This window comes from Cryptomeria japonica, chromosome 7, assembly GCF_030272615.1.
Source record: "Cryptomeria japonica chromosome 7, Sugi_1.0, whole genome shotgun sequence".
Classification (NCBI taxonomy): Eukaryota; Viridiplantae; Streptophyta; class Pinopsida; order Cupressales; family Cupressaceae; genus Cryptomeria; species Cryptomeria japonica.
Window position 1 is genome coordinate 257,387,425 of NC_081411.1, and position 20,948 is coordinate 257,408,372.

A 20,948-nucleotide genomic window follows, 5' to 3' on the forward strand; every position below is an offset into this window, starting at 1 on the left:
GTCATTCTAGATATAGATGAGTCAACATTATGCATTTAATTGTGTCATAGGGTAGTTGTAACTACTCTCTCCTCACTTACCAATATAAGCAAGCTCATTTGTACATTATATCATATCGATTGATCATCAATTTATAGCAACTCATTGTAAGTTCTTGTCTAGCTAGCATTGTATTTCAATCTTGTTGTTCTTCATTTCTCAAGTTGGAACATTCTTATGTGTGGTTGGATAGTTTCCTGGCTCAATCCCTTGAAGTCTGCAACTTCATGATGGAATAATAATCTCTCCAAAAAATTTAGGGTAATCCATTTTTATGTTTTTTCATAGACATGGTAGTTTTTCTTCTTTCATAATATTTCTAAAAAATATATAGGGTATGTATTAAAACTATTGTTCTATAATTTTATAGAAAACCTTGTTTGATATAGGCAATCTCTTGATATTTTAGGTTTCGATATTAATTATGAGACTAATATTTAAATTTTAGCTTATGATAATTCAATGTAGAACATTATATATATGGAGTGTTTATAATATAGTTTCTTTTAGTTAAATATAGGATGTATAAGAAGTCATACACAAAAATAATATTTGATAATCAATAGATAATGTATTTAAAAGACTACCTATTCTTTAAGGAGAAAAAGTGATGGTGACTCAGATGTATCAAGTGACACTAAGGTTGAATTTTTTGTCTTTCAATACTTGGAATTTAGGGAGGATGAATTGTTTGTAGACAAATTCTTACAATTATATAGGTAGAAATTTTTAAATTAAAAGTAAATTGTTGAATAGTTGTAGACAAATTCTTATGAATATATAACTAGAATTTTTTTAAGAAAAAAGTAAATTGTAGTCCCAAAGCTAATCGAGGATGAATACATGGGAACAAAAAGGAAATAAAGGAGACTAATAATGGTAATAAATTCCCTTTTGATAATTTTCATCTTAAATGTGGCTCTAAGGGTTTTTTGGGAAAATATTATGGAGTTTAGGATTCTTCCTTTAGCACAAGAGTTAGGAAATGGATTGGTATTTCCTTTCATTTAGTTCAAATATCTCACCAATCCTTCAAATAAGAAGAATAGTGAGATAAAATCATAACCAAAAAGAAATGTTTCATTTTTATGTCAAGGGTTTAATCAATGTTGACATTTATTCAACTATAGAGAGCTCACTTTTAACTTATTTTACTTACTCTTAGAGAAAAACTTGAGTATTTTGAGATGATGAATCATCATTATCTTAAATTATTATTAGTGTTGTTTGTTTAGTAGTCTTTTATGACTTTGATAGGTTTAGTTATCATAAATTCTTCAATTGAGGTTGTAGAAATTAATTTAAAGTTTGAACTCCTAATCATTTTGTTTCCTAAAACATTTATTCTCGGTGAGGCTTGTAATTGAATCCTCACCTTTTTTAGAAACATAAATTGATTTATATATTTAAATAGATTTATCATTAAATAAGCATGACATTTTTATAACATAAGTAATTATTAAATTATATCAATTTGATTGAAAATTACAGAGTGACATTTAATTATAGTTGTAGGAAAAGTGGTAATTATTTGTAGTCCCAAACAATAAAAATATTATGAAATTAAATTTAAAAAATTCACCCAAAGATATTTATATTTTGGAAAACCTTACAAGTTGATATAAATTAAGAAAGAAAATATGGTGACTTTTATTCTATAAAATAACAAATTATGATAAGTTACATATTTTCAATATATATAATATTGATGAAGGTGGGAGACTCTATTACATGATGATATTCCACTTGTAAATATATGAACCAATTCAAAAGTCATATTGGTATTGGTTCAATAATAATTTTGCTAATAAGATTCTTTGTCTCAATGCTAGAGACACTAAATCCATCTCTTTCTTTGTACAAAAGTTGAAGACCTTTTGATAAATTATATGCATTATCTTTGCTAACTAATGGAACATTATCTGGTTTCAAATATTCCCAATTCAATTCTTTAAGTCTTTCATCAATTAAAGAATTGAGATAGTTGAGTGCATCTTCCTCATTTGATCCAGGGTGGTCTTTCATGTAACATGTTATACATGATACCACTTCTCCACGATCTGCCTCAGCCTTCACAATAAATATTATTTTTTTGTGAGATGTAAATTATGCCTAACTAAAATCTATTTTAATTGATCATATACGAATAAACATGAGGCTATGAATGCTACATTTTTCAAATATATAACATACCTTAAAAGTCCTTGTGTCACCTCTTAATCTGAGGGTTAAGCATAATAACTCATCAAACCTTGATGGATAATCAATTTCTTTGAGAATTTCATCAGAAAGAGGTGCATCTAAAGTTAACACGGGTTGCAAGGTCACAACACGGGATCCAGCACTCACTTTTCCATTCTCTAAATATTCCTCTAAAGACGGTGTATAACCCATAGCAAGCCACTCTGCTTCTTTCATGTAGGCATCTATATAAACTTCCCACTACATTCAAAAAACATTCCAAGTTAATATTAATATTTTATGATAATAAAATTAACAAGAAAAACCAAGCAAATCAACCTAGAAAATAGATATTAAGTCAAATAACCATATAAATTTTTAAAAATAAAATTCAAATTTCTTTCAAATGTTGAGTAAAACTAGTATATTATTATTAAGTTGACCATATTAAGTATGTATAATATAATATCTAATTTAATGGAGAAATGGAAATGGATACAATATTTAAGTTTTCAACATTGTATTCATATTGGTATTGCAAGTAAAACTACTATATTAAAGTGCAATTAAAAAACCAAAAGAAATATTTAATATACCTCCACCTTGTATACTAGGTCTCTTATAGAGAGGAAAAATAAGAGCCTAAAATTTACTTTTTTTAATAAAATAATTATAATCTATCTACATTTTTTTCAATTAAAGAGATGAATATAAAATTATATATATGTAGTGAGAGAGAGAAAAAAAAATATTTAATAGTCGTGTGGCAATATCGGCAGTAAAATTTGAACATTATATCTAGGAATTATAGCTAATCCTTCTAGGGTGCTTAGTATTTTCTCCCATGTCTTTTATAACTATGATATGTGATAGGTATAAAATTATATTTTTAAAATAGGCTTGCATATTTATTTTTTAATTAAAAATTTATCCCACTATTTATCGTCATTTTAGGAATGTTTACTTTAACTAGGACTTCTAATTCACGAAAAATATTATGAATAATTATTTTATCATCATGAACTTTCCATTTTTTTTAATATTGCAGTCATTTAAACACTGCATTGGGACTTCCCTAATTTCTAAAATGTTTCAAAGTGGACAAATAATTTTTCCCTTCATTTAATCTAAGATATATTTCATATTGCATTGTGTGAGATACAATCTCATGGCCTAGTTACATTGTTAAAATTTAAAAAAATTTCTAAATATTGTATTTGAATTTATCTTGCTAAAAATTATGTTAATTTATATAGAAATGCTATAAAAAACATTTGCAATGTAGATCTATGTTTGTACCTATATTTATTTTAGATGTAGAAATAGATAATGAACTTGACACTAAAATTGTTATGTGCTTCTAGTACCTCATCAAGAACCTATGGAGTGTTCTTTGTACTATCATCATTATTCTACTCAAAAACATCTTTTCATTATCTTCCCACTAATGGAATCACCCATCTAGTTGGAGCTACTTCCTGACGCCTCCTTCTTAATAAATAGACTATGCTTATTTCTTATGGAGGGGAATTAAGCTACATGTAGGTCATTGTCATGGTTTCTTTTGTACATATATTATTTAGTTAGGGAGGAGTGTTGCTACTTACAATCAAATAACCCCATATAATCCCTCCCTCATCCTAGTATATCATCCTATCTTAGTGATAGAATGTGTTTTGTGTTTCTTATTTTGGTTGGGTTCCTTTAGTTACATATTTTAATTTTGAACATTTTAATAGTCATGAATACCTACCAATTTCATTCCATTCTAATATTTCTATTATATATAAAAAAATTGATTAATAAATGAGACCCAAAGAATATCATTTTTATAAAAAGCTATTGTAACTACTAAAAGGGTATATAGGGTAAATACTTCGTAAATTAAGTAGAATTTTTTGACATATTAAATAATAAAATTAAAGGTAACTCTATATTTGGTAATAAGTAAAGAGACCATCTTAGTTAATATTATTTGCAATAAAATTTTACAAACATTATATAAATAAATAAATTCTAGGTCAATATAGATTCCTATTTTTTATAATAATTAATAAATATAAGAAAGGAGAGTAAAACTAAACTCTTTAAAGACAAGGAAACAAAAATAGATTAATAGATCACTGGAATTGACAAGAAAATTATTTTAAATATAGCTTATTTTGTATGTTATTCCCTTTTCAGTTTAAAATCACATATGCAATTCATTTTAGTTTTTCACAAGGGTTCGTATTTTTAAAAGTATTATATATTGGATGTAAATAGTAATGCTATGGGTTAACATTTTAAAAATAAAATAAAATAAATATCTTAACCCAATAAAATTGATTTTATATATATATATATATATATAATTATTAAAATGAATTCAAACTTATAAATCCATACAGCTTTGCGTGCATAGTCAAGTGTGTCTCTGCCTTGAGTTTTCTTGGCCTCTTCAGCCATGTCCCTTAGAGCTTCATCAAAAGCCTTGAATGCCACTTTCATAAATTCAGGAAGTCCCTCTGTGGCTGATAAATCCCACCTTACATAAAGCACAATAAAATTTATTACTATATTTTCAATAAATTGATGAATATTCATTAAATTAATTTTTCACTATACATTAATGTCTAGCGAAATGCATTGGAGTGAGTACACTCAAGAAAATGAAAAATTAAATCCATTTACATTTTCCCACCCTTAACCAAAATAAATAGTAGAAAAAATGAAAAGTAATGTACCTAGATAAATAACTAGCTTGTTTAAGCCAGTCCTTATTATCACCCTACTTGACCAATAATAATAAATAAATACCTTTTAATGGCTTTTGTGAATATTTTGAGCTCATCCAAAGTTCCATATGTATCATAAATATCATCCAAATATGTGACAAGTGCAGACAACTTTGCAAACCCAATTCTAAAAGCAGAATATTTGGGTTCAATACACCCTCCAGCTGCCCAAAGATAATATTCCACATGGCGATGGCGAGAAAACTCTAGTTTAGCCAACCCAGACTCTGTCCACCATCTAAAATGTATACATAATGCTTAATAAACTTGATTTTCTAGAATTCAACTAATAATAAAATTGTAAAAAAATTAAACATCAAATTATACATAATATCTTTCATAATATGAATTTCTCACCTTGACAAAATTTGAAGCTCTTTTTGTTGTACTGATTGAATCATATTAAAGTCCAACTTTGCCAATTCTAATAGTTTTTCATAAAAAGTACTACAAGAATTCAAACATTAGGATGTGAAATTCTCATAGGGATCATAAAAATAATTTACAAATGTTAAAATTAAAATATTCACTTTTCTTTTCTATTAAAAATTATAAAATATTCAATGCTAAATTTTGAATTATCATCCAAAGTTTTAAATGAGAAATAGATAGAGATGATATAAGGTATTGAAATTACTTGTTGATGGTCTTGGAAGCCCATGAACTATCTTCTCCATATATGTCAAGATAGGTCCTTGTTTCCAACCTAGGTACATTGGTGTGCCAACCATACTCTAGATTGAATTTTATCTATTACATCACATATATTAGAATTTGATTTTAGAAATGGATTCATAGACTTAACATGAAAAAATTTAAATAAGTATATATACCTCTCTTGAAAGATTTAAATTATTTATCTTTGGTAGAGCTTGTTTCAAATATGTAGTAGAAAAGGATTTTGCACCATCCATAGCTTTCTCCTCAGGAAATGCAATGAGTGAAGCACGAAATAAATTTAGAATGCTTTTAATCTCCTCCTCATTTGACTCGCTCTTCAAATGCATCAAGTTCTTGTCTTTAGGTATGAATTGTTGTAACATGTCTGCATTGGTAGAAGTTAGAAGCAATATAAAATTTTGTAAATAGATCAAAGGAAATTTTGATGGCAAGATTTACTACATTTAGAGAAAAGAAGAAACTCAAATTATAAATTTAAAAAAACTATTATAATCTAAAAATAACTATGAAGATGCTCAAATTTTGAACTGCATTAGAAACAAAACACTATTTAACAGTCAACAATTTAATTCTAATGGTAAACCCCTTTATTTTTTCTAAGATATTTTATTAAACTAATCATTAATTTTGAAATAAACGCAAAAGAATTTGAGGCTCCTCTATTAATTTTTTTTTCAAATATTTAATATCAATTTTAATCTATTTAATTACTAAATTTTTGTTTCACTTAAATATAATTGATAAATTATAATGTATTTAACATTAATATTATTTAAAAAAGATCTAAAACAAACAATTTTGTTTTTAAATTTTTAAAAAATTACATCTATATAAATTATGGTATAATATTATATTTTAGATCAAATCAATCCAAAATCAAATACATAAAAAATAATAATCTTTTTAAACAATCAAAATTTTATACGTTACAAAAAATGTATTTATTCTTTTTAAAATTAAAAGTTACATTTATTTTTATTTGAAAAATCTTATGTTGAACGATTTATATAATCTCAAACGCTATATATATTAAAAATATATATTCTTTTAACATAAATAATCTAAAAATTATACAACTCAATAATATATGTTTTCTTAAGGTGTAGATAATAAAATTTTGAATCTAGAACAATATATCTGATATTATAATAGAATATATAAATTTAATTAACCCTTCTATGATGTTTGTTCTCTTAAGATGTAAATAATAAAATTTTGAATCTAAAACAATATAACCGATTCTATAATAGAACACATAAATTCCATTAGCCCTTCTAAGATGTCTTAAATTTGAAATTTTATGGACAATCCCATTCCTGCATAACAATAGTCTAAATACTCATTCTATAATAGAACACATAAAGTCTACTGACCCTTCTATGATGTCTTAAATTTGAAATTTTATGAACAATTCCAAAACTGCATAACAATGGTCTAAATAAGGTTTAAAGTTGTCTAAATATTTTCTATAAATTCTAGATAAGTTCTGAACTTAAATGAAAAATAAACCTGAGGAGATGCCATATCTATGTAGGCGAAGAATTTTAAAACCCAAGGCTGAGGTGTTTAGATCTGCATGAGTACTCTCTCTTCCACATCCAATGCCTTTGTCACTCCAATATCTGCTATTTAAATCATTGTTAGGAATGAGAATCATGCAAATGAATATAATTTCAAATTACATACTATATTCTTAGCTTTGATTTGTTTTTATGGTCCATATTCTTAGTTTTGATTTGTGTATTACATACATATGACAAAATAAATTTGTCAATAAAGACAAAACCAATGTTTGTGACACTTAAATGTATGACAAATAAAAAATCATTTTATTATTATTTTTATTTTATATTATTACTGCAAGATTAATAAATAGAAACAAAATATTATAAATTCTACACTATTTTTATGTCTTTCTACATACTTCACTTATATTCCTTTAAAGATAAACATGCTAATTTAAGTACTTCATCTGAAATCACCCTAACCCACTTATTAATATAATATCAAATAAATCATCTAAACAAATCAAAATTTAACATGTTTTCAAATATTGTATATTTAAGAATAGTTATAAACAACTACTGTGCATTTTTGTAAGAATCCTGACTGTTTTCTTGAAAACTCGAGTTACAACAGAACATAGTGCAAACAAAGATAATAACATTCATCTTGAAGCTTAAAAACAAATAAACCTGTAAACATAGTCAAGAGCATTTTTTATTTCAGTTTGAAAATGGCGGTCGATTCCAAGGCGTTCTACATGGTCAACCAGTGAAAGATGTTGATACAGATCCTCTGCAGATGAAGACTGTACTGGAAGCGCATTGAACATGTCCTTGACATCCTTAATCAGCTTCTCAGCACGTTCACCATAAGAGGGAGCCTGTGATGTGACCCATCAGAGATCCAAGGAGTTAAACAAAAATATATGAGAAATAGATCCTAAAGAAAACTCTAGAAACTAAGTATTTAATCATTAAATGAGCTCAAAATAAATAGTAAATTAGCTTACCTCATAAGCTTTTGAGAGAGATTGTATGAAATCATCATCCCACAAGTTAGGGTGATGATTGCCAATGCGTCGTGTTATGCCTTCATCAGTGGTTATCACTGCCATATTGATGGTAGTTTTAGCAAGTCTACTGCGCGCAGGGATTTTCTTTTTAAGGTATGGCGTATTGAAAGGCTTGTGATAAAAAAGAGGCTTATGGATTGGTGGCTTCTGTAACTTGTGTCCAACCATACTGCAAGGCAATGGTGTAATGCAACGAAGAGACATTTTGGCTCTAATGCTAGCCTTCTCTTCTCTTATCTTGTTTAATCCGAGGTTTCTCCTCCACTCCAATTTATAGAAGTCCTATGAAACATGGAGATACCAAACTAGTCTATCGCGGAAACCAGTTTTCTACGTCGTTAAACACGTTGAGACCTAATTCACTGCTTATGGCATGGGTTAGGTGAATATCTGGTAAGGACTTTTGAAGGAGAGAGATAATGGCATCCTGAAAAGTATGATTGATGTGGACAAGCAACTGCTTTTCTTCAAATTTACAGGCCATATACGCCAAGTGCCGAGCATATTTTCTGTAGTCCACAAAACGTTGGTCATTTTAGGAAAGTAGGATCGTACCATCGTGTATCATCATATGGATTCTCATCTATTACTTCCTCCAATCCTAGAATACCTACCTTGAAAGACATAGATTAACATTTCCCTTTCTTTCATTGGAATACAATTTGGAAATCCATGCACAGGTTTTTCTATTTAAATCCAAATCATTTTCCCTATTATATGCTTGCCAACTTCTTGATTTCTTGTTATCTTCACCAAGCTACTTATTCTCTATTACTCATACATTAATATTGTGAAAATTTTCTTCTAGGGTTGTTATTTTCTACTTTGCATTCATATAAGTTTAAACAAAAAATATCAACTTTAGATTGTAGAAGATCTAGTGAAATTATAGAAGAGATGAGTTTTCCATATTCCATGAAATTCTCATATAATTGTTTTGGATTCAGCTGTGTATCTAATATATTAGATCACACTAAGAAACCCATCATGTATTTTTGTATCAAAGTTATAGATCACACTAGTTGAGCCATCATTGCAATGTTGAGAGAATTATAATATGGATCATAGAAAATAATACTAGAAAAGGGGCTAGGGTAGGGGAATAACAATAAAATAAAAACACGTACTAAATGAATAATTATATATATTTGTCTATCATATGTATTAATATTTTATTTATTTTATATTATTTTAAGACTATTTTGTTTATTTTTATGTTATTTTCATTCGAAAATTTATTTTACTTTTATATGTAACTAGTATTCATTGTCTTATTTTTTATTTTTATTTTTTAAATTTATAGTTTCATTTGAAATATATATTAAATGATTTTAGAACCCTCAAATATTCAGCATGACTAAGTAGGTCATATTTCTTCGCCTTTTTTTTTAGGGTTTTCCAACCATATTCTGAAATAGTACCTTAGGTTCAATTGTTGTAGTTGTGCAAGATCTAATAATTGTACATTCACTTGTGCTTATAATATTAAGTTTTGTCACATATATATACTATATTACCAAATGTTGGTGAAAATGGACCAATACTTGGAACACAAGAGAACCTATAAATGTTATATAAAAAAGACTTAAATGTATTGATTCACAACAAAATAAATATTTTTGTTTCAAATAAAATGTCATCTCTATCCTAAGTTTTTCATTTATAAAATACGATGCTCGCTTAAACAAATACTATTATCATAGTGAAAAAATATTATTCTTGTGTGTACAACTATTGGGGTGGCAATGTATATGCATTGTATTTCATACTAATAATTTGTCTTGTCACAAATATAAAAGGTGAACACAATAAATACTTTGTTTTTTCATGAAATGTGAGGGATTGTCCAAAGGTTATAGTGTTCAACAATTGGTCCCTTTGTGTTCAATATAAGTTGTATTTTAGATAATAAAATGTTATTTTTATAACAACAAACATTTTTTTGTGTACAACTATTAATCCTTTAGTGTTGGATAAAAAAATTAGAGATAACACACATTTATGATTACTAATAGGTATTTGTTCATTTAAGTTGCATATAAGCTATATTTTACATAGAAATACGATATTATACTAATTACAAATCATATTATTTTATTTAACTACAAGGTATTTTTAGATTAAGTTTTTCGAATCTTTAAAAAGTTATTTTCTAGACACTAAGCACTAGATGTGTTATTTTGACGAGTTGCATGATGATTCACACCTTCAAACCTTATTTCTAGATATCTAAGTGTCCATTTTACATTTCTAAAAAGAAACAAAGGTCCTATGATAGTCCATGTGATGGCTACATGTTGACAAAGTTAACCCTCACGAATACTAGTCCCTCTCCCCTACCACTACAGGGAGACACATGACCATCACTAGCAGCCAACTAACTAGATACAAAAAGAAAGCACATATGGCATCACATCCCCTATGATATCAAGAGGCAAATGGGAACGCACCACAACCAATAGTATGGAGGCACATAGAACAAATCAAGGCATCAAAGGACAAAAATAAAGAATCCAATGAAACTATCCTATGTCAAAACTCCAATAAGGAATCGATCTACACTCTAATCAACCCAAACATCATTGACAAATCAATTAAATCAATTAATTATCATATCATTGGTCCTCCACTTCGGACCCCAATCAAGAGGGTGAGCGTTGATATCATCATGTATCAATTAAATAGTCTCATATAACAACTTCTTCTACTAGAATTGAAGGTTAACTTTGACATTATTCCATAGTTGGAAACCCTTATTGGCCACCCAATTAGCAGCCTAGTTCCCCACTCCCCTAATATGGGAAAAATGGGTATCATAAAAGATCTCCTTAATCTTTCTAGATTCATCTACTATTTCTCCTAGTTTCCTTGAATGCATAGATCTTCCATTGAAAGCCTCCATTATCACTATGGAGTCTCCCTCAACCCATAATTTTTTCCATCACTTCTTTGTAGTAATCATTGGCCCCACAATGCTACTCTAGCCTTAGTATTATTGTTGGTCTCTAACCTAAAGCTTTAAGAATAAAGAACCACAAGTTACCTTCAAAATTCCTAAAGAGTAGACAACCACCACTCGCTCTTCCAAGATTTCTCTTAGCCATTCCATAAAAATTAAGTTTAATCCATAATGGATGAGGAATCTACCATAAAATCTATTGGAAAGAGACATTGCATTGTTGATCAGATGTTGTCATTGATGGCAACTTGAGTTAGATATCTAGTCCAGAGATCATAATTCACTCATACTAGAAGATTGACTAAGGTTCGGTGAGGTCTAGTGAGAAGAATATGTCATCCGACAGTGTGTATAGTGTTGTGGTTGGTGATTCAGTTGTGTTGAGTATTTGGTGTTGTGGATCTCAGAGATGCATGTTGGATGTGTAATATTCCTTATTTTGGATTTGTGGCCTCCAGTGTTGAGTGTTGAGTCAGTTGGTAGATTTGGTAGATAGGTTTTTTGGTAGAACAATGTTCATTGGCAATAATGTGTGAAGATTCATTGTGTAGATCATGCGAAGTAATTTTGACAATTTTTTGTGTGTTTGAGGATGTTGAGTTGACATATGGGAAGAATGTGGATATTTTGTTTTTCTCCATGTGATTATTTTTAATCAGATTGAGTCGACTTGTCTAACACATTTCATGTTGTGTGTTATGATTTCTTGGGCTAATACGATGAAGACCTAAAATATTGATGCGGATATATTAGGCAGATTGATTTCATTATTTAAGAGATCAATGATGGTGTGGAAAGTGTTTGTGAGCAATTGTGCTCAGTTTCACATGCATGGTTGAAATATTTGTGCTCTGGTATAATGTAGAATATCAAAACAAATCTGAGTAAGAATATGTGTTTTGTGCTTAACCTGAACTATACTTAGTCATTTTTTGATTCTATTAAATAGTTCAAACTTTCTTGTATCTTTCGTAATCATTTTTTAAGGTAGTGAGCCATCTGGGTTGTAGCCCTTATTGTAATTTTGAGCAGTGAGCTATAGGTAGTGTCCATGAATGCATGTGCATTCCCCACTATAATATTTATATTTACTCCTAATAGGGTATTATCTCAATGTGGGTAGGTTCTCATCATGGTTTTTCTCTTAACTTGATTTTCAATGTATAAATCTGGTGTTGTGGTGTTGTGGATGCTTGCCTTATGTGTTTACATCTTTCTTTTGTTTATTTGAAATGTTAAAAATTGCAAAACATAGATTCACCCCCCCCGCCTCTCAGTATTCCTTAATTCCGACAATGGTATCAAAGCCTAGTTCCTCAAAAGGAGCCTAATAGCTTGAGGGAGATATGGGAAGGTGTTTTAATGGATTCCAATGGTCTTAGACAAAAATTACTTGTTGCACTTGATGATCTTGATCAGCCCAAAGTCAAAATCTAGGAATTGAAAACAAATCTCAAGGATGTTACAAATTCATTCAAACATTAATGGAGAAACTCATTAAGTCCAAGGAAAAGAGAAAGGACTTTGTTCATTAGCTTAAGAAGAAATAAAGTCTAAGCATGGATTATGAAGCCTTGAAGGAACAGACAAAATAATGTGAGAAGATTGCCATAGATAATGTGGTTCAGAAGAATGAGATGGAAGCCACTGTAATCAAATTGGAGAGAGATTGAAGAAAGGAAGAAGAATGAGGAAAAGCTTGCTCAGTCTTTGAAAATCAAATCTGAAGAATGTTGCAGACTTGAGAATAAAAATGGACAATTGATGAGTGACCTTCAAGATGCTAGAGAACATGAAGAAGATCCTGGAAATCAGGTCCTACTTCTTAAGTTTGGCCTTGAAGCTGCAAATGAGTACAAGGAGAAGTTCCAGATCACCTCAGCAAGACTAGATGAGATGCTTGCAAGTCAGAAGAATCCTAATGATACTCAAGGTCTTGGATTTGAGAAGGGTGAAAGCTCCAAATCAAGACAGTATAAGAACAACTCAATAAATCCTTTGGTAAGGCAACCTAATGTTCATAAAATCAATGGCAACTATTTTTTTTCGCAATAAATTTGGTCATATGGCTAGTCAGTGTAGAAATAGGATGAATAATAATGGTTTGTCTTTTACCGGGCAATGTTTCAAATGAAATAAGTATTTTCCTAAGGCAAATGTATGGATAAGTGTGATGAATAACTTTCAGATCAGCAGAAATTTTAGATGTTATGCATCTGGTAGATTTGGACATGTTGCTAATTAGTGCAAATGAAGAAGAAATCAGATGAATTTTAGACCCATGCAAGGAAATATTGTTTGCTATGCTTGCAACAAATCTGATCACATTGCTAAGTATTGTAGAAGCAGAAATGTGAATAGGAGAGGTTTGAAAGACAAGAACAAGAATGTGAAGCCACATGAGAAGGGAAAATTAAAAGTTGAGGAGATCAAAGATTAGATGAACAAGACTTGGGTTAAGAAGAATGACGATAATGCAGTGAATGGGTTTGCACCTGATTTTAGTATTGGAACCTCATCTGGTAACTAAGCTAAGGCATCCGGCCTGAGGGGGAGGATCTCATGATAATCTTATAAACCCCTTGTTGGAGATTTGTACCTAGTTCCAACAGGTTGTAGAGATGTGTGTGACAGTTACAGATGGATTTCCAAAAAATAATAATCAGAGCTAATGATTTGTAGATGATCTTTTTGTGATCAAATTGGCAAGAGAGAATGAAGGAAGAAGAATGAGGAAAAGCTTGCTCAGTCTTTGAAAATCAAATTTCAAGAATATTGCAGACTTGAGAATAAAAATGGATATTTGATGAGTGACCTTCAAGATGCTAGAGAACATGAAGAAGATCTTGGAAATTGGGTCCTACTTCTTAAGTTTGACCTTGAAGCTGCAAATGAGTACAAGGAGAAGTTCCAGATCACCTCAACAAGACTAGATGAGATGCTTGCAAGTTAGAAGAATCCTAATGATACTCAAGGTCTTGGATTTGAGAAGGGTGAAAGCTCCAAATCAAGACAGTAGAAGAACAACTCAATAAATCATCTGATAAGGCAACCTAATGCTCATAAAATCAATGGCAACAATTTTTTTTGCAATAAATTTGGTCATATGACTAGTCAATGTAGAAATAAGATAAATAATAATGGTTTGTCTTTTACCAGGCAATATTACAAATGAAATAAGTATTGTCCTAAGGAAAATGTATGGATAGGTGTGATGAATAACTTTCAGATTAGCAAAAATGTCCGATGTTATGCATGTGGTAGATTTGGACATGTTGCTAATCAATGCAAATGAAGAAGAAATTAGATGAATTTCATACCCATGCAAGGAAATGTTGTTTGCTATGCTTACAACAAATCTGGTCGCATTTCTAAGTATTATAAAAGCAGAAATGTGAATAGGAGAGGTTTGAAAGACAAGAAGAAGAATGTGAAGCTAAATGAGAAGGGAAAATTAAAAGTTGAGGAGATCAAAGATCAAATGAACAAGACTTGGGTTAAGAAGAATGATGATAATGCAGTGAATGGATCTACACTTGATTTTAGGATTGGAACCTCATCTGGTAACTAAGCTAAGGCATCCAGCCTTAGGGGGAGGATTTCATGATAAGCTTACAAACCTCTTGTTGGAGATTTGTACCTAGTTCTAGTGGGCTGTAGAGATGTGTGTGATGGTTATAGATGGATTTCCAAAAAATTATAATCAGACCTAGTGATTTGCAGATGATCTTTTGAGAGAACTCTATAAATACAAGGTATCATGAGGAGTTAGGGTTAAGTGCATTTATTATACCTAAAATTTAGGTATGCAAAGGATAAAAAGAAAATTGACCTTTCAATTCTCACTTTGTATTCGAATCGATTGAGCAGAAGAGCATAGTGAAGCAGAATTTCCAGAGACTTGGAGCAAAAAGAGGATTTATCGCATGATCTTGCATCTAATAGAAAGTTATTTATCAGTTGATACTTTTCAATTTGAAGATTAAATTTTCAGATATGGCATCTTCTAGTATTGTGACCCCATTGGTAGTAGATGTCACTGATAGGGAAAGACCTCATTTCAAGAAGGATCTGTATAAGTCAATGGAGGATGATCTGAGCGACACATTTTCATTAGTCCCTTACATAGTGTTGCATATGGGAGATAATAGGGCTTACATCCACTGTAACATTGAGGATCTTGGGAGTACTCAAATAATGAAATTATACACTCAGCACATTATTTACAAAATGGGAAACCTGAAACTTGAATTTAAGTTGATTGAGAAGGGTTTTGCACAGTTCATAAAATTTTTGATGTTTGATGACCCTGAGTGGGTTTGATACATCCTAAGAAGAATGCATGATGAATTTATGTGGCTTAACAAACCCTACAAGATTACAAAGAATGTAATTAAGGCAATAACATGTTTAATCTTAGTCAGTGAAGTGTCTTCCTCAAGGAATGTGAAGAACTAGATGGTAACAGAGGCAACCCATTCACAATTTGACAAAAAGGGAATGACAATCAATGATATTGTTGAATATGATGTCATATTTGCATAGATGGTTGTGGGGTACAAGATATACCATTGTAGCCAAGATAATTCACTATCTGGCATGACCATCTATGTAGCTTACAAGATGTTGAAGGAAGATAAGAAATATGATTTGTGTGAGGTTCTCTAGAGTGAGATATCAAGAAACTTGAAGAAAATAAAATTGGATAAGAAGTATGCATTGAAATTTGGAACTTTGATCATATGCCTATATTTCTATTTCATGAATGAGATTTTTGGTGTTGGCAAAGTTTAATGGGCCTATGATAGACTTGTGTCTATTCAGATTAATGAAATACTTCATGGCCTTGGAGATGCTATAGTCTGGAAAGGAATTCCTTGGGGATACTTCAAATCCTTGCAGAGTATGATGTAGATCAGGAGAGGATTCCTAAGGAGATAGTATAAAAATATGAGGACTCAATCTATTTTATGGTTGATACTGACCAATATCTTATGGAAGTTGTGGAACCGAGAACATCATGGATCACACCCAAGGGGTATGAGGTGGAAGGATACATTCTTGATGCATATGCTCAACATCTATTGAGAAAATCGGTGGATAAATATAAAGAAAGGTTTCAAACTTACAATTATAAGAGCTTGGACTTACACTCTAAGTTCTGTTGGGAAAAATGGTGTCTCAACCTTGCATTTATGTGAGGTTACTATTTATAGTAAGTTTTCATTTGAGCACGAAATGGTGCGAAACTCTCCCTGAAGCTTCTGGTTGGCTAGATAAGCATTCCAGTAAAGCTGCGTCGCAAGGTCACAACTAGTTTTGAAGATATTAAAGTTTTCGTCTTGGAGGGGTGCAATAAAATGTTTAAACTTAATTTTGGGGACTTTAAAGGCTCCGAAATGCCTTGAAAAGTGGTCGTTATGAGGTGATAGAGCACTTTGCGAGCTTTCCGGTGCTTCAAACAGTTCGTCAATCGGACACCCAGTTCTCAAGTTATGGCCTCCGGAAGTTTGTACTCTTGAAATAGGAAAAATAATTTGTATCGGATACATAAATGAGCTGTAAAAAGGGAGCAACACGTGTTGATGTGTGCTTTAACATGTCATAGAAGCGAGATAAGGTCGGCTACACCTTATTGGGTGGTTTTAGCTCATGGTTTTGTAATACCGTTTGACGGTTTCTTGTATTGTATCTCCTATTTATGAGGTGTGAGAGATAGAGGTTGTGTGTAAGAGTCTTATGGCTATTGAGTTGCCTCTGAATCTCTGATTAGTGGTACTCCTGCGAAGAGCTTTCTCTGCAAGTATGTTGTAATCTATTTTTGATTGCTGAATAAAATATTGAGCTGCTTTTGGAGGGTGGGGTTTTTCTCCCGAAAGGGTTTTCCCCACGTAAATCACTGTGTTGTGGTATGAATGCTATTATATCTATCTCTATTTTTTTTTAACTGTTGTAACGATCTGAAAATTTTTTGCATTAACCTCCTCTCAAGGTTAGTGTAGGAAGTTGTTTCCGCTACTTAACTTCCTTACAAGTGGTATCAGAGCCTGATCACCTTTGGTTTCAATTGTGGGCAGTTGAGTTTTTTGAACTAATCCAGATTTGAGTGGGAGCTTGTGCAGAAGACACTTTTTGATCTTGTTGCAGGAATATTCAAATGGCGAGTTCGTTAGGGAGAGTAGAGGTGGAGAAATTTAATGGAAGTAATTTTGAGATGTGGAAGCTGAAGATGGAAGATCTGCTAATAGATCGAGATCTTTGGGATGCTGTTGATGCGAATGTCCAAAGGCCCTCAGATCCTACTGCGACAGCTCAATATGATGTTATGGATCGAAAAGCCAAGGGTCTAATCAGACTGTGCCTGGCAGACTCTATTCTAATCAATGTCCATGAAGAAAACTCTGTAAAGAAGCTATGGACTAAGCTTGGTGAGATGTATCAAGTGAAATCTTTATTCAATCAAATTTTCTTAAGAAAGAAATTGTATTCCTTGAAGATGGAAGAGGGTGGACGAATTGCAGACCACCTGGAAGCATTCAATATGTTGGTGGCTCAATTAGTATCCGTCGGTGTTAAGATGGACGAGGAGGAGAAATGTCAGATCTTGCTTTGTTCTTTGCCTGATTCGTGGGATTCTCTTGTTATGGCTATCGGTAGTACTTTTGTTGTTTTGAAATCTGAAGACGTGGTGGGTGCCCTACTCGATGAAGAGATGCGAAGGAAGGTATCCATCAGTTCAAAGGAAGCTCTAACCGTTTGTGGAAGACCTAGGGAGAAAGGCAAGAAGAATGAGAAGCGCGACAAGTCCAAATCCAAAGGGAGATCGAAATCTCCTGGAAAGTCCAAAGTCATTTGCTGGAATTGTGGTAAACCGGGTCACATCCGTAAGGACTGCAGAGAAGAAAAGAAGAAGAAGAAAAAGAAAAGGTTTGATTTTGATTCTGAGTCCGACAAGGAAGATGGCGATGCATTTATTGCGGCTTTGGCGACTCATGCAGGTAATGATGCCTGGCTAATTGACTCAGGTGCATCTTTTCATATGACTTCCAATAGAGATTGGTTTTCTGAATATGAAGGATTTAATGGAGGTAAGGTGTACTTCGGTGATGATTCACATCTAGACATTGCTGGTCGAGGTAAAGTTAGAATCAGGTTTTCTGATGGTAGAATAAAAAGGATTAATGGTGTGCTGCATATCCCTGGATTAAAACGAAACCTGTTATCTGTGAGCAAACTGATAGATGCGGGTGTGCAGGTAGTCTTTTCTGAAACAGGATGTAAGATGATTAAGGGTGCTATGGTAGTTGCTAGAGGTGTCAGGTTTGGTACTTTATATAAGCTTGAAGCATACACTGTTGAGTGTAATAGCACTTCTGTAAAAAGTAAATCTGTGGATACTTCATTGGAAGATTTGAAGGTTTCACCTTCAGTAGATGGAAATGGTTTTTGGGTACCTAAGGGTGTTCTTTTGTCTGAAGCAAAGTTACCTGCAGAGAAGACTATGTTATGGCACCAGAGACTTGGCCACATTGGAGAAAAGGGTCTAAGGACCTTGAAAAATAAAAACCTTGTTGAAGGTTTGAATGACTGTAACCTTGACTTTGATTTCTGTGAGCATTGCATTTATGGAAAACAAAACCGCGTTCAGTTTTACTCAAGTTCTCATAAAACTTGTGGTGTTTTGGATCTTATCCATTCTGATGTGTTTGGTCCAGTAGATGTCTCTTCGATTGGAAAATCCACATATTATGTTTCATTTATTGATGATTTTAGTAGAAGGACATGGGTATATTTTCTAAAGAGTAAATCTGAAGTTTTTAGTCATTTTAAAGAATTTAAAGCAATGGTTGAGTTGCAGACTGGAAAGAAAATAAAATGTTTGAGAACTGATAATGGCGGTGAGTTTTGCTCTAATGATTTTGATAGATTCTATAAAGACTGTGGAATTAACAGGAAGAAGACAACTCCGTATTCTCCACAGCAGAATGGAGTTGCAGAAAGAATGAACAGAACACTGATGGAGAAGGCTAGGAGTATGTTGAGTGGTGCTGGTCTCGAACAAAAGTTTTGGGCTGAAGCTGTTGCCACTGCTTGCTACCTGATTAACAGGTCTCCTACATCAGCTCTTGTTGATAAAACGCCTATGGAAGCATGGTCAGGTCACAAGCCTTCATTGAGACATCTTAGAGTTTTTGGTTGCGAGGCATATGCACATGTGCCAAAGGAGAAGCGAACAAAGTTGGAGAACAAGGCTGTGAAATGTATCTTCATCGGGTATAGTTATGGTGTGAAAGGATACAAGCTTTGGGACCCTGTTGCACAAAAGGTAATTCACAGTAGAAGTGTTATTTTTAGAGAAATTAAGTCTCCTTCTGTTACATTGCAGCCAGAACAGACTAAAAAAGAAGATGTGATTCAACTTCCTTCTACACCTGAAAGAGTTGAATCGAGACCCCTAGATAGGCAAGAATTTGAGGAGAGCTCGTCTAGCTCTGAATCTTCAGAAGAGGAGGAAGAACCTCCAACTCAGCTTGTTCGAAGGTCTACAAGACATAGACAACCACCTGAAAGGTATTCACCTGATGATTGGAGATGTATTTTTGCTCTGAATACTAGTGTGGATGAACCGAAATCTGTAGAAGAGGCATTAGGTATGAATGATGCAGAATCCTGGAAGATTGCTATGGAGGAAGAAATGGTAGCTTTGAAAAAGAATGATACATGGGATCTTGTACCATTGCCTGAAGGACGAAAACCTGTTGGTTGTAAATGGGTGTTCAAGAAAAAGATTGGTTCAGATGGAAGCATTGAGAAGTATAAAGCAAGGTTGGTTGCAAAAGGCTACTCTCAGGTTGAGGGTGTTGATTACGGTGAGATATTTTCTCCTGTTGCAAAAATGACGTCCATTAGATTTTTGCTTTCTATTGCTACTGCTTATGATTTAGAGGTTGAGCAAATGGATGTAAAAACTACTTTCCTTCATGGTGATTTGGAGGAAGATATTTATATGACACAGCCGGAGCACTATGTGGTGAAAGGCAAAAGTAATTTGGTCTATAAGTTGAAGAAATCTTTGTATGGCCTCAAACAAAGTCCTAGGATGTGGTACCAGAAATTTGATGCATATGTGTTGAGTTTGGGATTTGAACGTTCTAAATCAGATCACTGTGTTTATTATAAATCTGATGCTGATCATTTCTTATTCATTGCATTGTATGTTGATGATATGTTATTCATTGGTAAAGGGAAAGGTATGATTTCAGAACTGAAGTCTCAGCTCGCTGCTAAATTTGAAATGAAAGATCTTGGTGCAGCAAAGCACATTCTTGGGATGGAAATTAGAAGAGATAGGGTGAACAGAAAGCTATGGCTAGGCCAGAGTAAGTATGTGAATTCAGTGTTGCAGAGGTTCAACATGCAGAATTGTAGACCATTGAGTGTTCCTTTTACAGTTGGAATGAAACTATCTGTTTCAGATTGTCCTACATCCCCATTGGAGATGGAAGACATGAGCAGAGTACCTTACCAGAGTGTGGTTGGAAGTTTGATGTATGCTATGGTCTGTACTAGACCAGATATTGCCCAAGTAGTGGGAGTACTTTCTAGATATATGTCTAATCCTGGTAGAGTTCATTGGGATGCAGTCAAAAGAGTCTTCAGATATTTGAAGGGTACTTCAGAGTATTCTTTGTGTTATCATGGTAATTCAGTTGGAGACATGACTTCCCTTGAT

At 32.2% G+C, this 20,948-nt stretch overlaps 1 protein-coding gene across 1 annotated transcript; it reads right to left on the reverse strand.

Annotated features, from left to right (window-relative positions):
* Window positions 1-1,665: 1,665 nt before the first annotated feature.
* Window positions 1,666-8,521, reverse strand: LOC131030273 (alpha pinene synthase, chloroplastic). The gene is made up of 10 exons (XM_059209196.1): window positions 8,194-8,521; window positions 7,874-8,064; window positions 7,188-7,300; window positions 5,831-6,042; window positions 5,635-5,747; window positions 5,355-5,444; window positions 5,020-5,235; window positions 4,609-4,747; window positions 2,233-2,481; window positions 1,666-2,109 (listed from the first exon to the last, which is right to left on the reverse strand). The coding sequence occupies exons 1-10, from the start codon at window positions 8,458-8,460 to the stop codon at window positions 1,813-1,815; spliced, it is 1,887 nt and encodes a 628-aa protein (XP_059065179.1). The 5' UTR covers window positions 8,461-8,521; the 3' UTR covers window positions 1,666-1,812.
* Window positions 8,522-20,948: the final 12,427 nt, after the last annotated feature.